General features: G+C 42.7%; 2 protein-coding genes across 2 annotated transcripts in view; one reads left to right on the forward strand and one right to left on the reverse strand.

Annotated features, from left to right (window-relative positions):
- The window catches only part of LOC126717632 (L-type lectin-domain containing receptor kinase IX.1-like), a 42,282-nt gene extending 41,793 nt beyond the window's left edge, over positions 1–489 (reverse strand). Inside the window, exon 1 of the mRNA XM_050419463.1 lies at positions 188–489. Within this exon, the coding sequence (XP_050275420.1) occupies positions 188–457 (270 nt within the window). The 5' untranslated portion in view covers positions 458–489. The remainder of the gene's footprint in view (positions 1–187) is intronic.
- A 7,054-nt stretch (positions 490–7,543) lies between these two features.
- On the forward strand, positions 7,544–10,418 carry LOC126719459 (uncharacterized). The gene is made up of 3 exons (XM_050422007.1): positions 7,544–8,109; positions 9,136–9,792; positions 9,873–10,418. Exons 2-3 carry the CDS (start codon positions 9,391–9,393, stop codon positions 10,416–10,418), a joined length of 948 nt encoding a protein of 315 aa, XP_050277964.1. The 5' UTR covers positions 7,544–8,109; positions 9,136–9,390.
- The last annotated feature ends 7,729 nt before the right edge of the window (positions 10,419–18,147 follow it).

The following is an 18,147-nucleotide window of genomic DNA, read 5'->3' on the forward strand; positions in this document are numbered from 1 at the left end:
TGATAGCGGTTTCATTACTAAACAGTCCAAGATACTGGCCCGATGAATTGTTAGGGATACTAGAATTAAATGGTGAGATGAAGAAAGCGAGCCCATCAGCAGTAAACTTATCGACAGCTGTAATAATAAAGGAGAAGTTCGTGGTGAAGTCTGTAACGTTAGGCTTCCCTGTTCTATTATCCCAAAGGTGAACTCGTTCATGATATAAGGCACGACCGACACTTCGGCCGATGGAGCCATTAAGACTATCCTTTGTGAGTAGCAGACGGCCATCTGGTTTCGTATCTGCATCACCCTGTAAAGTTAGGTTAGTATCTGTGTTGAAACTAGGGAAGTTGAAGGAAATTGACATTGCATTGGGAAGTAGCAACAAAAAGAAGATGAAGAGCTGATTGAAAAGAAATTGGACTTTTTGAGGAGGTTGAACAAGGCAAAAAGGTATGTTGGAGAGCGCCATGGTTAACGTTGAATGCAGAGAGGAATGAGTGAAGGTCAGTTAGATTATTAGATGGAAAGTACCTATTTGTAAGCCATGGTTAAATTGGACTTTTTATTTTTGGATATTGGTCTATTCGTATGTCATCATGATAATTTGTCCTTCCTCGCCAATATTTGCCAGCTGCCAGGTCTACCAAATTATAAAGCACGGCACTAACTTGAAGTAATTGGATTGACTTGGTCTACTATATATTACTTTAGACTAGATTAATCAATGATGACCATGTGAATGTACAACTTGCTCAATTTTCTGACGTGTAGTGCCTCCACCCAGCTGTACAAATAAAGATTAAAACTTGGATCATAAATCATATACATGATTGTTGCTTTTTTTTTTTTTTTTTTACTCTGATATTCAAATGAACTCTGGAAACCTTTGCTCTATATATATATATATATATATATATATATATATATATTTGGAGATATAGATCAAATTTCTTTAATCAGCAATCAAATCAAGAAAGTACTATTGCTTAATTAGTAAACAAAACAGGTATTATGTTGGTGCTTGGTAATAATCATCTTGAGGAGCGTTTTTTAATTAGATATAATGCCAGGCCTAATGTACATACTCAAGTTTTTATTTATTTATTAAATTTTTTTTTTTACAAGATGGAATTTTACTTTAATTTAATCTGAGTGTATATGTATATAAATCTCTCCTAGAGATTTGAATTCTGGCCATTGTCCCTCACACACAACAAACACTTATAAAGTGATCATCGCGCCAAAAGTACATAGTAGTTACATACTCAAATTTCTCATTAAAGATAACATTTTCTTCTTTTTAATGAATATTGTTGTAAAAGCAAAAGCTTTGATATGAATTTGTCTAGAATAACAAAAACACAAATATTTATTTGTTGTGTGTATCCAAATAATATACAAAATAGAAATAAAAAATGAAAGAAATAATCACACAAATAACAAAAAGATTTATATGGTTGGGACTTAACAAAAAGATTTCTTGGCAAGTTGTAGCACCCCATGTTTAGATATTGTTCATTGTTTTCTCATAAAATACCTCCTGAAATTGTGTTCTTTAAATTTAAAATCCAAATATGTATGCTTTTTCATGTTTAAATTTCACAATAATCAAATCTATTTTTCTACATTGATAAAATCTGTTTCTACATTAATGAAATTTACTCTCTGCACATCATGTTTACTGTATATTCAAATCTACTTATTGCATTCACAAAATTTGTTTTCTGCATTAATTAAAACTGTTAATTGTTTTCTCATAAAAATTGTTCACTGTTTTTTGCATAAACTATTTCTAGCATTCTGCATAAAATTATTTTCTGTTCAGGATTATTTAAAAAATTGTTCACTCTCTTTTCTGCATAAATTTATTTTCTGTCTAGCATTATTTAAAAAATTGTTCACTCTCTTTTCTGCATAAATTATTCTCTGTTCACTACATAAATTGTTCACTGTTTTCTCATAAAATAACTAGTGAAATCGTGTTTTCTAAATTTAAACGCCAAATCTGAATGCTCTTTCGTGTTTGAATTTCACAATAATCAAATCTATTTTTCTGCATTGATAAAATCTTTTTCTACATTAATATAATTTGCTCTCTGCACGTCATGTTTACTGTATATTCAAATCTACTTATTGCATTCATAAAATCTGTTTTCTGCATTAACTAAAATTGCTCAGTGTTTTCTCATAAAAATTGTTCTCTATTTTTTGCATAAACTATTTCTAGGATTTTGCATAAAATTATTTTCTATTCAGTATTATTTAAAAAATTGTTCACTCTTTTTTCTGCATAAATTATTCTTTGTTCACTATTTAAAAAATTGTTCACTGTTTTCTCATAAAACACCTAGTGAAATTGTGTTTTCTAAATTTCAAGGCCAAATCTGAATGCTTTTTCGTGTTTGAATTTCAGAATAATCGAATCAATTTTTCTGCATTGATAAAACATATTTCTACATTAATAAAATTTGCTTAGAGTGAGAGATATAGTAATATATACATAAATAGAATCATGGCAGAATTTGTAAAGTTTTTGAATTCCAGTCACCTTGATCATCATGGCTACTCTTATACCACTACTCAGCAAGAGCACAAAGGTGTACAGAAAAAAGTTTGTTTTATTATATATGTTTTAAATTTTAAAGATGATTTTCTTATAAAACATTGTAAAAGGACTTTACAAAAGGACATTGACATAAAGGCTTTGGAATTACATCTTGTTATCACCTGTGCATTTATTGAAGCATCTGGTTGTCAACTCCCTGGCAAGGAGGTTGGAGATTCAAGCTCCACAAAGATAGAGTCACAGTCTCCTAAAAGCTATCTTATAGGAACAAGCTTTTCAAAGCTCCACCCTAAGATTCAGCAAAAAACGAGACTTGCCATTAGAACCTTACCCCCTGAAATTCAATAGAATATACTTACCCATAAAGCGATAACAAGTTCTTATGACAGATGGATGTACCTTTTCAAAGTATTAGTCTCTACGACATTTATCAGAACAAAAGACATTACAAACAACATATGGCTATCTCATAAAGCTACATGGTATGAAAGTTTCGGAGAAGTAGATAGAATTTATGAAGGAACAGGAGACAAATACAATCCTTATCTGGGATTACTTATCAATACGGAGACAGAAGATCTAGTAATTCGTGATACTTTATGATTATCTGAAACGCTAGAAGCAGTGGGCTAATGAGATTAGGGCTCGAAAATTTGTACCTTAACACTAATGAAGGAGACTGTTGTCTCTTTATAATATAATAAATAAATGTTTCATTAGTTATGATTTATGCATTGGATATTATAAATTTTACTGCATATGATCTTTAAAAAAATGATTTTTTTAACATTTAAATACAATGCAAAAAGTGAGTTTTAGTTAGCTTAACTGGTAAAATCTCTGATAGTTGAATAAGACACTTGGAATCCAATCCCCATCTACAACAAAAAGTCAACTAGTATCTTGGTTTGATAATTAAGAGCTATCATCAAAAGTGCAAGCTATAGGTTGAAACTCTCTTAAAAAAAAAAAAAAGATTATTAAGGAATTTATTTTTTATGTTGATATCAATGATATGGCAGAAATTACATTATTATCAGGTTTAAATTTTTTGTAATAAAAACTTGGTAGTAGTTTTAATTTTTTTTAAATTTTTTGTTATTAATAATTGTTTATGGGAGAAAAGTAATGTATTGATTTATAAGACTTTGAAATTTATGATTCTTATAATGTCAAGCATATATAAGAATCTAATTTCTCTTTTTCGCATAGAAGGATTCTAATTTCTGTGGAGGTTAGTTCGATTTGTTCACATGATGATTTAAGTCAACCTAATCATGCCAATTAATTCAAATTTGTGGAAAAAAGAAATTGAAAATTGGGTGCTGGACTTTGTAATTTGGTAGACCTGGTAAATATTGACTAGATGAATTTAACGTAAGGGAAAGGCATTCGAATTGTCAAACTACGTTAGTATTTGTTTAAATGTCACACATGACCCCGCTCGAAGATTCTAACTTCTCTTTTTCGCCCAGGAGGATTTTAATTTCTACGGAGGTTAGTTTGATTTGTTCACATGGTGATTTAAGTCAACCTAATAAAGCCAATTAATTCAAATTTGTGGAAGAAAAAAAAATTAAAAATTGGGTACTGGACTTTGTAATTTGGTAGACCTGGTAATTATTGACCAGATCAATTTAACGTAAGGGAAAGGCGTTCGAATTGTCAAACTGCAAACATTTCTAAAAACTTATGATTTGATTGTACAGAGGCAATTGGATGTAAGCCAATATTGATTTTAGGTTGTTGAAAGTGACTGGGTACAAGTAGGGGAGATAAAATAAGCCTAAACCCATTTGTCCGCCCAAACCCACCCACTTTAATTGAACCCAAACCCACCCAATTATTGATTGGATTAAATGGGCATTAACCCAATTACACCCAGTGATTATTGGGTTTTAACTAAAAACCCATTGAGCCCCATTTAACCTAAAAACAATATATCCAAATTCAACCCAGCCCTTCCATTTAAAAAAAAAAAAAAAAAAAAAAAAAAACAGCCTCAGTGTTTCATTTTCCTTCATTTTCTCAGCATCCAAACACTTCTCTCTCTAGCTCTTAAGACTGCTACACTCGCACTCCATACAAATCCACTCGTCGTGGCTCAAAACCTGGTGGCCAACTCTCGCTCCAGCGCAGTCGATGTGGAAGCCGCGCTTGCAGCCATCACCGCACGCACCACAAGCGCTAGAGGAGCGGCGCGCATGGTTGATATTGCCGGCACCGGCGTCGTTCTCTGCACCAGAGAGTTCCATAAGGCCTCCTAGCAGCGACGAAGGGTTGTCGTGGAAGTTCTAGACAACTTCGAACGAATCGGGTAGGGTTTTGTGGAGCGAAGGCGAGGGGATCTCATTGAGATCGATTCCAAGGCCGAGTCCGATTCCGATACCGAAGCGAGTCTCCTCCGTCGAGTGCATAGACTCGTCCCCAACCCTACTGAGTTCGTTGCTTGAATTGGTGAGTTCCATCATCCGAGTCTCAGATCCGAGTTCCATGTCGGCGAGTCACGATGTGGCTCTCGTACCATTGCTCGCTTTGGCTTTCAAGATTCAGATGTGATCAAATCCAACGGCTCAGATTATCAAATTGGATGGTCCATATTAGTGCCACCAGATCCTCCAGCTTCAAAGCTTTAAAATTGTCATTTTTACTTTAATGGCATTTTGGTAATTTTGATAATTGGGTAATTAGGTGAGTTGGGGTTTACCCATCATAATTGGGTTGGGTTGGATTTGGATTAGAAGCAATTAGTTAAATGAGTTTTAATGGGTAAATGAGTTTTATATACCCAACCCAATTATGCCCACCCCAAACCCACTCAAACCCACCTATTTGACACCCCTAGATACAACCATCTCATTAATGAGGCGTTTTATCCAACCACCTCATTAGTCATTCTAGCTGACTTTTGTGAGAAAGTATATGATGTTTCAGGAACTCCACCTCAGCATCTAGTTGGTGTTTCTAAACCAATAAGAAATTGACATCTGTCTTAAAAAAAGAAACATTAGCCTACTGAACCATTTAAATTTAAAAGACGAAATTGACCCTGAAAAATTCAAAGAACCGCCCTCTGTTGTTTTTCCTCTTTTTGCAAAATCAAAATGTTCATCTCTCTCTCTCTCTGTTTTTCTCTCCACCACCACAACACACCAGCACCTCCATGACTCCATTTTTTTCTCTGTCAACTCCAAACCAAAAACCACTTTACTTTTCCTCTTTTCAAAATCAAATTTCAATGTCTCTCTCCCCAGTCCACACGCCACCATAGCCTTTATTCTCTCTTAACCCCAAATCCCAACAGCCAATGCCCAGCGGTAGTGTCCTCGCCGGCACAACACCGCCGACATCACAAGTTCTGAAGAAACCGACCTTTGTCTCATCAGAAAATCCCCAAAATATTCTCTTTCTAGCAGAACCACCCTACACCAGAAACTTCACGCCACTTCCAACACCCGACATTCATAAGAAGGTTTTTTTTTTTTTTTTCCTCTGTTTCTTTTCTGCATTTTTCACATTTTTTTGTATGCTTTTTTTCTTCCCAAAATTACAGATGTTTAAAAGAAACAAAAGAAAACCAAAGGAATTTTTGTGTAGAAAGGAAATTTGTACCTATTTGATAAAATGTCTCAATGAAGATGGTTAATCTTCTTTTTGTTAATGTTCTTTTGGATCATATTAAAGTTGGTTTTTTTTTTTTTTTTTTTTCACTTTTTTGTTATAGTTTCATATGTAGAAACATAAAGCTTCTTTCTTTGTTTGACAAATAGCTTGCTGCCTTATTTTGCTCATAAAATGCTTTGCTGATATGTTTATTGAAATCTTGGTCTTGAACAACTTCATTTTTGTGTGTGAAGGTTGTTGACTGAGTATATTTGGTTTCCCCAATTCTAAACTTTGTTTTTTCCGCTGTTGAGTTTACTGAATAAAAAACACATTGCAGTATATTTGGGCTCATATTAATAAGTAAAGAAAATTTGGCATACACCAACCGAATGCTGAGTTGAGTTTTTATGATGTTGGATTTGGCACCATATGGATGCTGGGTTGAGTTTTTATCAGGTCTGCTACTCCTCCTTAGTTTACATTTATACAAATATAATTCTTTAAGTTGTTCTCATGTCATAGGCTTGATCAAGTGATAAGTATTGGATTGAAAGTTATATAATGAAAAACAAAAAGGGACAAGAGAAAAGGTTTGAAATTTGTCTATTTGCTACCAGTGCCTTTGGGATTCAATTTTTCTTTTAATAAGCAACTCCCAACTTAGTTTTGATGGTAATGGTATATTATATTGAGTAAATTCGAAGGATAGATTTATAGTAGTCCCAAATTTTTTATTTTTGCTTCTTTTGTGGTTATTCTTAAACTTTTATTTTTTACTTTTTATATGAAGTCTTGAACTTTAATTTGGTTACTTTGTTTGAAAGTAAAAATCTGAATTTTCAAAGCAAAAATCTGTCAACTAGTATCTAGATTCAATATTGTCTATTGTTAGTGTGTTTTCCATTAAATTTTAATTTAATTTGCTTTAGTATTGGAGCAAAGTGACCAACTAACCAACCTTGAATTGGTTTTGCAGATTGATGGTACCGAAAACAATACCACCAATGAGTCACACGTTCCTCGTACTATCACTAATGGCACCTGCACAACGAAAAAGAATAACCTAGCGGGGAGTACCGGTGTGGTACCGGCCAAGTACCCTCCGAAGGTCAAATTAGAATTATTCTCACTGCTCTAGAGTGCTAGAGAGGGTAAATTACGCGTACCTTGGTTTGTGAGGGTGCTTGGGTTTTTATAGTAGAGAGGGCTGACCCTCTTTTCCTTGGAGTAGAAGTCTTTTCCTTATCGGAGTCTTCCTGGGCGTATTTTACGGGATCCTTTCCATATAGGAGTCCTTAGGTTCCATGAAACGTGGGGAGCAAATTATTTATTTGTACATGTAAATGTGTAGAATAGGCGTTTCATAGACTGACGCCGTCAGTCTATGCATCCCGTCAGTCTACACATATCCTATGACCTTCAGGACGTTCGTCTTTGTGTCCTTTTGCCTTAGGTCACCGTCAGCCTAGAAGGTATGCTGACGGCAATAACGTCTCGTCACCATTGCAAGGCATTCACCGTCTCCTTTGTTAAGTATGTGCCGTCAGTCTCTTTTTAGGTCTTCACCGTCGCTCTTGTCCGTTATGTACCGTCACGCTGGCCAGCATAATTTTATCCTCATCATTTGCCCCCTACTCCATAACTCCGTCACCCTCTGTACTGACGGGCTATGGAGTTTGTTTTTCAAAAGAGGCAGAAACATCGTTTGCGTGGATCTGAGCATTTAATGCCTTGGACAGGTGGCTCGTTCCCATTGGCCTCACTTCTGACGAGATGTCGCTTCGTCTTCCGCGCCATTTTTTCCATATATAAACAGCGTTTCCAGTCACTTTTTTCACTATTTCATCCTTGCTGAACTTGTGGAGAGACAGACCGTCGATCACCTTCCGTCAGCTTTAACTTCCGTCAGCTTATCCGTTGCTGTAGCCGTCCAGAGGGCTTCCATACCGGTAAGTTTTCATCCTCTCTCCTTCTCTTTATTTTTGCCTCATTAGTGAGGCCGTCAGCCTAGGTACTTAGTTTGAACCCGTCACTTGTAGGTAGTCAGATGTCGAGTGACGCGTCTTGTGACGAGTCGTCAGTCCGCGAAGGAGCGGGCTACGACGAGACCTTTGGCTCCGGAAACGAGTCGGACTTCTCCCTCCCGTCAGAGAGAGAGTCGTCAGCCCAATCTCCTGACGGCAATGAGAGTTTTGCTGAGGGAGAAGATGAGGGAAGAGGGGATGAAAATGACGGGGGTGGAATGGATATTGACGGAGGAAATAGTGACGGGGAGGAGAGATCCAGTGAAGGAACCTCGGAGGGTACCGTAGATAACCGTCCCTTCATTCTTCCTGAGGATTGGGCCGTCAACAGATTTTTGCCTGGGATGAGTGGTAAAGTTTTTAGGGAGTTACGGATCCGTTATCAGATCCCAGACCACATCCCCCTCCGTCTCCCTAGAGAGGGTGAGAGGTGTTACTCCGGGCGGACAGCGGACGTTGGCATGTATGACGCCATGTTTGCTGCCGGCCTGAGGTTACCGTTGACGGCTCTTCACCGTCAACTAGCTGACTTCCTTGGAATATCCGTCACCCAGGTTGCCCCAAACGCCTGGAGGACTTTTATAGGAGCTGAAATCCTGTGGGGCAGCTTTAGTGGAGGGCACCGTCAGCTTACACTCGGAGAATTTTTTTATTGCTATAGGCCTCATCACATTGCCTCGTCTAAGGGGACTTATCATTTTAATGCCCGAGAGAAAGGGCTACGGTTAGTGTCAGATATGCCTGACTCAAATAGGAACTGGAAGAGTAGGTATTTCTTCGTTGAGGGGACGGACTGGGTGTGCCGTCAGGAGGAGTGGGCGACGATGCCCAGTGGTTACTTTGACAATACCTGGGCCTTTGTCAAGGATTCAGGTTAATCCCGTCACCCATGAGGCTCGTGCGTTTTTTGAAGTGACGGTGCTAACACTTTGTTATTTTTTCTTTTTCCAGCTTATACCCGTCCGCATATAACTGACGAGCAGGAGGAGTTCATCCATCGGATTCTAGAAATTCCTTTGGAGGACCGTAAGTGCAGGGATTTGATTACCCTTGACACCCTCCATCTATACTGTGGGGGCCCAAATCCGTCAGCGGAAGCTCGTAGGTTGGAGGAGTTTGCGCGACGTCGTAAGTAGACTTTTATTTTTCCGTCAGTTTCATTATTTCCGTCACTTTTCCTAAAGTGTTTTCTTTTGTGTTGTAGAGATGGATTCTGCGAAGCAAAGGATACGGGCTGCCGCAGCTCGTCAGAAGGAGGAGAGGAAGGCCAAGGAAGCAGGGGGGGAAGCCTCGTCAACCCCCACGGCCGTCGCCAAAGTGGCGAAGAGGAAACCTGACGGGAGTGACGGCCGTCCCTCAAAAAAGCCTGCCGTCACTCCGTCAGTCGAACCATTGAAGGAAAAGTCCCCTCCGACGTCTGGCCATGGTGCGGGAAAGGGGGTGATGACTTCTGCTGGTCCCGTCACTGAGGGTCCGTGCCGTCTCCTAACCCACAAAGAATATGCCGTCGGGGAGGTTGAGTCCCTGATAAAACCAACGGACATGGAGCCCTGTGATCAAGTAGGGACGGAGGATTTAGGGGCGTCGGCCCTCTTTGATCTCTCCAGGGTAAGTTTCTCACATTTTTGGGTTGAACATACCGTATCTTGTTTTGGCGTACTTTTTATCTGACGGAAATGCTCTTTCAGGCCTTGGTTCGTGTCAAAGCCCTCCGTGACCGTTGCGTGGCGAAGGAGGGGGTCGTCAGTCGAGTTCGCAGCCATAACAAGAACTTGCTGAATCAGCAGGCTCAGTATAAGGAAGCCGTCCGTCTTCTTAACCAGGAGCTGCAGGAAGTCAAGGAGAAACTGACGACGATCAGTGGCGAGAACGTCAAGCTCCAAGGAGAGGTGACGGCTCTGGAGGAGAAGTTACAGACGGCGGGGGCTGACGCGATTGGACACTTCAAAACGTCGCAGTCATTTATTGACTCATGTGGTCAATATTACGGCACTGGGTTTGATGACTGCCTTCGACAGGTCGCGTCGGCCTTCCCAGAGCTGGACTTATCTGGGATTTTAATGGATGATGGAGACGACGTCTCTCTTCAGCCAGAACCCACTCCGGAGCGTGACGGCTCGGTAGTCCTGGCTCAGCCTGCTGCTAATCCTACAGCTTCAGATTCTCCAACCGTTATCGTGGATGTTGAAGATCATCAGGCTGACGGAAATCCTGCTGACGCTCCTCCTGCTTAACCATGGCTATGTAAAAATTTTTTGAAAATAGTTGTAATTCTTTAGACGGTTTTTTGGAGAACAGTTGTAATTTTTTAAACAGTTGTAGTTTTTAAACAGTTGTAATTTTAAACAATTGTAGTTTTAAACAATTGTAATGTTTAAGTGCCCTTGACGTTTATGCATAGTTGCGCGTATTTCATTTCCGTCGCTTTTATCTTTATCTCAGACAAATGTTGGAAATTCCCGTCTGCTTTTAATACGTCGGCTTTTTAAACTGTTTGAATACCACGTTAGCTTTGAGACCGTCAGTTTACAAGTGTTATCTTTTGACATCCTTGTTGGTCCGTCAGTTTTGAGGACCTTGCCTCAAAGATGGTTATTCCACCTTATCGGACCGTCAGCCCTTAGGCTGTTAGTCTTTTTTGGGCCGTCACCTTCTTGGCCTTGGCCCTGATGTCGTTTGACATCCTTTTGGTCCGTCAGTTTTGAGGACTTTGTCCCTACGATTGTTACTCTATCTTGTTTGACCGTCAGTCTTTTGGCTTTTAGCCTTTTTGGGCCGTCACCTTCTTGGCCTTGGCCTTGATGTCATTTGACATCGTTTTAGCCCGTCAGCTTTTTAGGTGTTGATGTCTTTTGACATCTTTGTTGATCCGTCGGCTTTTTAGCCTTTTCGGACCATTGTTCTCTTGGCTTTTTTAGCCTTGATGCCTTGACATCTTTCATTAATCCGTCAACTATTAAGGCCTGGGCCCTGTGATGGTTACTCCATCTTATTGGACCGTCGGCTTTTTCTTTAGTCCGTGTGTTATGGACTTAGTCGTTTTTTGGGCTGCAAACTTAGTGGTCCGTCGGAAGGAAAATACACTTCAGCAATTTCTGAATAAAACTCCTCTTATTGCCATGCATTTAAATAAAAGTAATTAAAACCAAATCCTGCCCTTTGGGCTAAAAAAGTTGTTGCGAAAAAACTAAAATAAACGATAAATCTGAGGAGTTAAACTATAATTTGCTGAAAATATAAAAGGAGTTGGTCTTCATGCTGCTGCTCCTATTGGTAGTATTTCCGTAGGTGCTCGGTGTTCCACGGATGTGGTAGTTTCTGTCCCTCCAATGTCTCAAGGTGGTAAGTACCTTTTCTCTGCCACGACGAAACTCGGTAAGGACCTTCCCAATTGGGGCCGAGCTTCCCTTGGGTAGGGTCCCTAGCGGCGCCCATGACTTTTCTAAGAACAAGGTCTCCGACTTGGAAGTCTCTGTGTCGGACCCGAGAGTTGTAGCATTTGGCCATGCGATCCTGGTACCTAGCGAGCCTTTGTTCTGCTGCTGCCCTGATCTCGTCCACTAGGTCGAGCTGTAGTCGCATAGCCTCGTCGTTTCTGCTCTCATCGTGGTTGTGTACCCTGTAGCTTGCGAGTCCAACTTCGGCCGGGATGACTGCTTCGCTTCCGTACGTCAGGCGGAACGGAGTCTCTCCTGTGGGTGTTCTTGCCGTCGTTCTGTATGCCCATAGTACACTTGGCAATTCTTCGGGCCATATACCTTTTGCCCCCTCGAGCCGAGTCTTGATGATCTTTAGCAAGGATCGGTTCGTGACTTCGACCTGACCATTAGCTTGAGGGTGGGCGGGGGAGGAGTAGTGGTTCTTTATTCCCAACTGTGAGCAAAAGTCCCGGAAGTGATCGTTGTCGAACTGTCTCCCGTTATCCGAGACAAAGACTCTAGGAATGCCAAACCTGCATACGATGCATCTCCAGACGAAGCTCCGAACGTTTTTCTCCGTAATCGTGGCTAAAGCTTCGGCTTCCACCCATTTCGTGAAATAGTCGATGCCTACTACCAGGAATTTCAGCTGCCGTATAGCTGTAGGGAATGGTCCCATAATGTCTAATCCCCATTGTGCGAACGGCCATGGGGCTGTCATTGGGGTCAGCTCTTCGGTCGGTTGTCTGATGATATTGCTGAACCGTTGGCATTTGTCGCAGGTCCTGACATAGGCTTCGGCGTCCTTCTGCATGGTGGGCCAATAATACCCTGCTCGTACAAGCTTGTGTACCAATGATCTGGACCCTGAGTGGTTTCCGCAGATTCCTTCATGTACTTCTCTCATGATGTAGTCTGCTTCTTCCGTACCCAAGCACCTTAGATACGGTCGGGAGAAACCTCTCTTGTATAGGACGTCTTTTATCAGGACGAACCTTGCCGCCTGGACTTTAAGTTTCCTTGCGGCGTCCTTCTCGTCTGGTAAGACCCCGTCTTTTAAGTACGAAACTATCGGTGCTGCCCAGCTGCTGTCAGAACATATTTCCTGCATGTTGCCGAGATCTATTAGCGGGGAAAGCTGTACAAAAGAGAGTACATTACCAGGGATGACCATTTGCTCAGCTGAAGCGGCCTTCGCAAGACGGTCGGCTCTCTGATTTTCTTCTCTGGGAATCTGGACGACTTTGGCTTCTAGGTCTCCCACCCTTGTCTTTACTTCGCCAAGGTACCTTTTCATCTTTTCGCCCTTGCAATCGTAGTCTCCGTTTATTTGGTTAGTGATGACCTGTGAGTCGCAGTAGATGACTACCCTGGCGGCTCCTGCTGCTTTGGCAAGGTCAAGTCCTGCTATCAGAGCCTCATACTCTGATTCATTGTTGGTGGCAGGGAAGTCGAAACGGACCATACATTCGATGGTGTCTCCTTCGGGCGACAGCAGCACGATGCCGGCCCCTGCGGCTTGTCTGTTGGACGATCCGTCCGTATACATGCTCCATTGAGGGGACTCTGTTGCCCCCTCATCCTCCCCATGGGTGAACTCAGCTATAAAGTCGGCGACGATCTGTCCCTTGATGGCGGTCCGCGGGCGATATTGAATGTCAAATTCGCTTAGTTCTATGGCCCAGAGTGCTAATCGTCCTGCCGTCTCAGGGCTGCTCATCGCCCGTCGTAGGGGCTTGTCCGTTAGGACGTTTATAGTATGAGCTTGGAAGTATGGCTTGAGCTTACGGGCTGCCGTAATCAATGCGAAGGCAAGTTTCTCCATGGGCGGGTATCTCTCTTCGGCACCGTGAAGCGCTCGGCTTGCGTAGTACACGGGTTTCTGCACCTTCTCTTCCTCTCTGACCAAGGCCGCGCTAACGGCTGCGGGGGAGACGGCTAGATAGAGGAAAAGTTCCTCTCCTGGCTGCGACGGGCTTAGCAGTGGTGGGGAGGAGAGGTAAGCCTTCAATCTTTCGAACGCTTGTTGGCACTCGTTAGTCCATTCGAAGGATTTCTTCAATGTTCGGAAGAAGGGCAAGCATTTGTCCGTCGCCCTTGACACGAACCTATTCAGTGCCGCTATCTTTCCATTGAGGCTTTGCACCTCCTTCACACTTCTTGGTGGTGCCATATCCATAATGGCCCGGATCTTGTCCGGGTTTGCCTCGATCCCTCTTTGAGACACCATGAATCCCAAGAACTTTCCTGCCGTCACTCCAAAGGCACATTTCCCCGGATGGAGTTTCATGTTGTAAGAGCGAAGGGTGTCGAATGTTTCTTTGAGATCTCCTAAATGATCTTCCTCCCTTCGGCTTTTGACTAGCATGTCGTCTACATAGACCTGGACATTCCTCCCAATTTGTTGCGCGAACATTTTGTTCATGAGCCTTTGGTATGTTGCGCCCGCGTTCTTCAGGCCGAAGGGCATGACTTTGTAGCAGAATAGGCCTTGGCTGGTCACGAACGACGTTTTCTCCTGGTCGGCTTCGTGCATCCGGATTTGGTTGTATCCTGAGAAAGCGTCCATGAAGCTCAGCAACTGATGTCGGGCCGTAGAGTCTACTAGGACATCGACCCTGGGGAGGGGGTAGCTGTCCTTGGGGCAGGCCTTGTTAAGGTCGGTGAAGTCCACACACATTCGCCATTTTCCGCTCGCTTTCTTCACCATCACTACATTTGCTAACCAGTCGGGATAGTACACTTCCCTGATGAAGTTTGCATCCCGTAGTTTTCTGACTTCCTCTGCTATGGCTCGGTCCCGCTCCGGGGCAAACACCCTCTTCTTTTGTCTGACGGGTGAAAAGGCGGGCGACACATTCAGCTTATGCACCATGATTGAAGGATCTATTCCTGGCATATCTTCATGACCCCATGCGAATACGTCTTGGTTTTGCCTAAGGAATGTTATGAGCTCTTGACGGGTCGTGGTGTTAGCGAGTGTTCCAATTCTGGTCGTTCGGCCAGGATCGGAACTGTCAAGGGGTATCTCTTCTAGCTTCTCAACCGGCTCCGTCACCGTCCGGTGCTCTTCTATACTTAAAGTCTGAACCTGATCCTCCATTTCCACCATGGCTATGTAACATTCGCGCGCGGCCATCTGATTCCCGCGCAACTCCCCTACTCCGTAGTCAGTTGGGAACTTAATCATCAGGTGGTAGGTGGAGGTTACTGCCTTCCATGAGTTGAGCGTGGGTCGCCCGAGGATAGCGTTGTAGGCTGATGAGCAATCAACAACCAAGAATGTCACGTCCCTGGCTATCTGTTGGGGGTAATCACCCACAACTACGGATAAGGTAACTGCGCCCAGTGGGAATACTCGGCTCCCACCGAAGCCGACAAGCGGGGCATTTGTCGGGATCAGTCGCCCGCCTTTCGATCCTCATCTGCTGGAACGCGGTGTAGTATAAGATATCTGCTGAACTGCCGTTGTCGACGAGCACCCGGTGCATATTGTAATCTCCTACACGCAAGCTGACGACGAGTGCGTCGTCATGGGGATGGTGAAGGCGTCGTGCGTCTTCTTCTGAGAATCCGATCACGGGACCTTCTCTTCTTGCTATCTTCGGCACGGCTCCCGTCAGTTGAACATTCTGTATCAGCCGGAGATAGGTCTTACGGGCCTTCTTGGATGACCCGGCAGCGGTTATCCCTCCTACGATCATCCTTATATCCCCAATTGGGGGCCTTGGTCGCTCATTGTCCCGTCGGGGGTGCTGGTCTTGTGCGGGGGGATCCGCCCTCTCCTTGCTAACGAATCTCTGCAGCTTTCCTTGTCTAATAAGGGCTTCAATCTGCTGCTTGAGGTCATAGCAATCTGCTGTGTCGTGGCCGTGGTCGCGGTGGAATCGGCAGTACTTATCTCGTGAACGTTTGTTGGGGTCACTCTTCAGCTTCCCTGGGAACGTCAGCGATTCCTCGTCCTTGATCTGCATAAGGACTTGATCTATCGGGGCTGTTAGCGGAGTGAAGCTTGTGAACCTTCCCCCCAGGGGCTTAGGGCGTCTTTCGTCCCTTCGGTCCGCGGTTCTTGCCTTTTTTCGGCTTTGGTCCTGCCGACCGTCTTCCTGCCGTTCTCTTTTTCTAGGCCTCTCTTCCCGAGCTAAAAGTGCATCTTCAGCGTTCATATATTTTGTGGCACGATAAAGTACTTCTGACATGGTTTTTGGGTCGTTTTTGTATATGGAAAACAAAAACTTGCCCTTCTTCAAACCATTCGTAAATGCCGCGACAAGTATCTTGTCGTCCGCTTCGTCGATTGAGAGCGCCTCTTTATTGAAACGGGAGATGTAGGCTCTTAGAGTTTCGTCTTCTCGCTGCTTCATACTCATCAAGCAAGCCGTAGACTTCTTGTACCGATGGCCTCCAATAAAGTGTGCGGTAAACTGAGCGCTGAGTTCCTTGAAGGTGCTGATGGAGTTTGGGGTCAGTCGACTGAACCAAATTCTTGCCGCGCCCTTTAGCGTTGTAGGGAAGGCCCTACACATGATGGCGTCCGCTACTCCTTGAAGGTGCATTAGGGTTTTGAAGGTCTCCAGGTGGTCCAGTGGGTCCTTGACCCCGTCATAACTGTCTATCTGCGGCATGCGGAACTTGCTCGGCAACGGGTAGGAGTTGACGGTTGTGGTGAACGGTGAGTCCGTTCGGTTGACAAGATCGTCAAGGTCGCTCGATACTCGTCCCTTGAGAGCATTCATCATAACCTCCATTTGTTCCTTCATGGCTTGCATCTCTGCGAGGACGAGGGGCGGAGTGGTTTCCGCGAGGGAGGGGATACTCGTGTTCTGTCGTTCAGGTTTGCTCGGGGCGTTGCTGGCCTGGGGTCCTTCCTGGTTTCTCCTGTCAGCGCTGGTTCCTTCCTGCTCTGCTCCTTGGTTATTGGGAGCTGCATTCTTCTGTCTCAGTTGCTCTTCTAGGTCGTGATTTTGCTTTGTGAGGCGCTCTACGGCGGCGGCGAGCGTTCTCACTTGTCTTTCAAGCGCGGTTGTAGGGGTTTCTTCTTCCTGAATGTCGTTGTTGGTCGCCATTGAGCGAGTGAGTACCATGTAACTCTCTTGTCTTGAAAGCGAGAACGTGCTAAAGCGATTCCCACAGACGGCGCCAACTGATGGTACCGAAAACAATACCACCAATGAGTCACACGTTCCTCGTACTATCACTAATGGCACCTGCACAACGAAAAAGAATAACCTAGCGGGGAGTACCGGTGTGGTACCGGCCAAGTACCCTCCGAAGGTCAAATTAGAATTATTCTCACTGCTCTAGAGTGCTAGAGAGGGTAAATTACGCGTACCTTGGTTTGTGAGGGTGCTTGGGTTTTTATAGTAGAGAGGGCTGACCCTCTTTTCCTTGGAGTAGAAGTCTTTTCCTTATCGGAGTCTTCCTGGGCGTATTTTACGGGATCCTTTCCATATAGGAGTCCTTAGGTTCCATGAAACGTGGGGAGCAAATTATTTATTTGTACATGTAAATGTGTAGAATAGGCGTTTCATAGACTGACGCCGTCAGTCTATGCATCCCGTCAGTCTACACATATCCTATGACCTTCAGGACGTTCGTCTTTGTGTCCTTTTGCCTTAGGTCACCGTCAGCCTAGAAGGTATGCTGACGGCAATAACGTCTCGTCACCATTGCAAGGCATTCACCGTCTCCTTTGTTAAGTATGTGCCGTCAGTCTCTTTTTAGGTCTTCACCGTCGCTCTTGTCCGTTATGTACCGTCACGCTGGCCAGCATAATTTTATCCTCATCACAGATTATCTAAAATTGTTTGTTTATAATGGCTGTTAGAAAATAAATTTCAGTAGCATATAGCAATATTGGAGCAGCCACACATAAGCAATAGCTTGAGGAGTATACTTGAAGACGTGCTGAACATAACAAATGAGATTGACCAAGTTTCATTTGGGATATGAGAGATGTAAATCAAGCAGCTCGCGAGCTTGCTAAGTGGGGCTTTGTTAACAATTGGAATGGTTTTGTAAATTGTAGCCTTATTGGCCGGGTCATCTAATATATCATATATGTGATCATGAAGGATACTTTGGATTGTACAATTTGAATTTAGATCTTTTTAATAAAGCTTGGTTTATTGTAAAAAAAAAAAAAAAAAAAAAAAAAAAAAGTTATATATATAATGGGTGATTTGGTCACATGTCCAAGATATCTTTATGCAACTTTTAGAAAGAAAAAGGAAAACACACAAACATTGATAAGATTAAAAAAAAAAAAAGTAGAAATGAATAGTTGTAATTCATTTCTTGGCTTGGCGATACAGGGACAATCATTCTCCCTTGTGAATCTATGAACTTAAAACTATTGTAAGATTTGAGTAAAAAGGGAGCAACTTGTAGCATTCACTATATCATCAGAATAACAAAAAAGAAATAGTCTAGCACCAAAATATTGCCATTTGCCATATCATCCACTTAATCGGAACTTTTCATGAGTGCTATCATTCATCCCTATATAGCATAACAATATAACACCTGCAACGATCTAGTGTTG

The sequence above is a fragment of the Quercus robur genome, chromosome 3 (genome assembly GCF_932294415.1).
Source record: "Quercus robur chromosome 3, dhQueRobu3.1, whole genome shotgun sequence".
Classification (NCBI taxonomy): Eukaryota; Viridiplantae; Streptophyta; class Magnoliopsida; order Fagales; family Fagaceae; genus Quercus; species Quercus robur.

Coding starts and splice junctions, on each gene's coding strand:
- LOC126719459 (XM_050422007.1), top strand. CDS start 9,391: ATGGATTCTGCGAAGCAAAGGATACGGGCTGCCGCAGCTCGTCAGAAG. Junction 9,793..9,872: donor CCCTCTTTGATCTCTCCAGG/GTAAGTTTCTCA, acceptor ATGCTCTTTCAG/GCCTTGGTTCGTGTCAAAGC.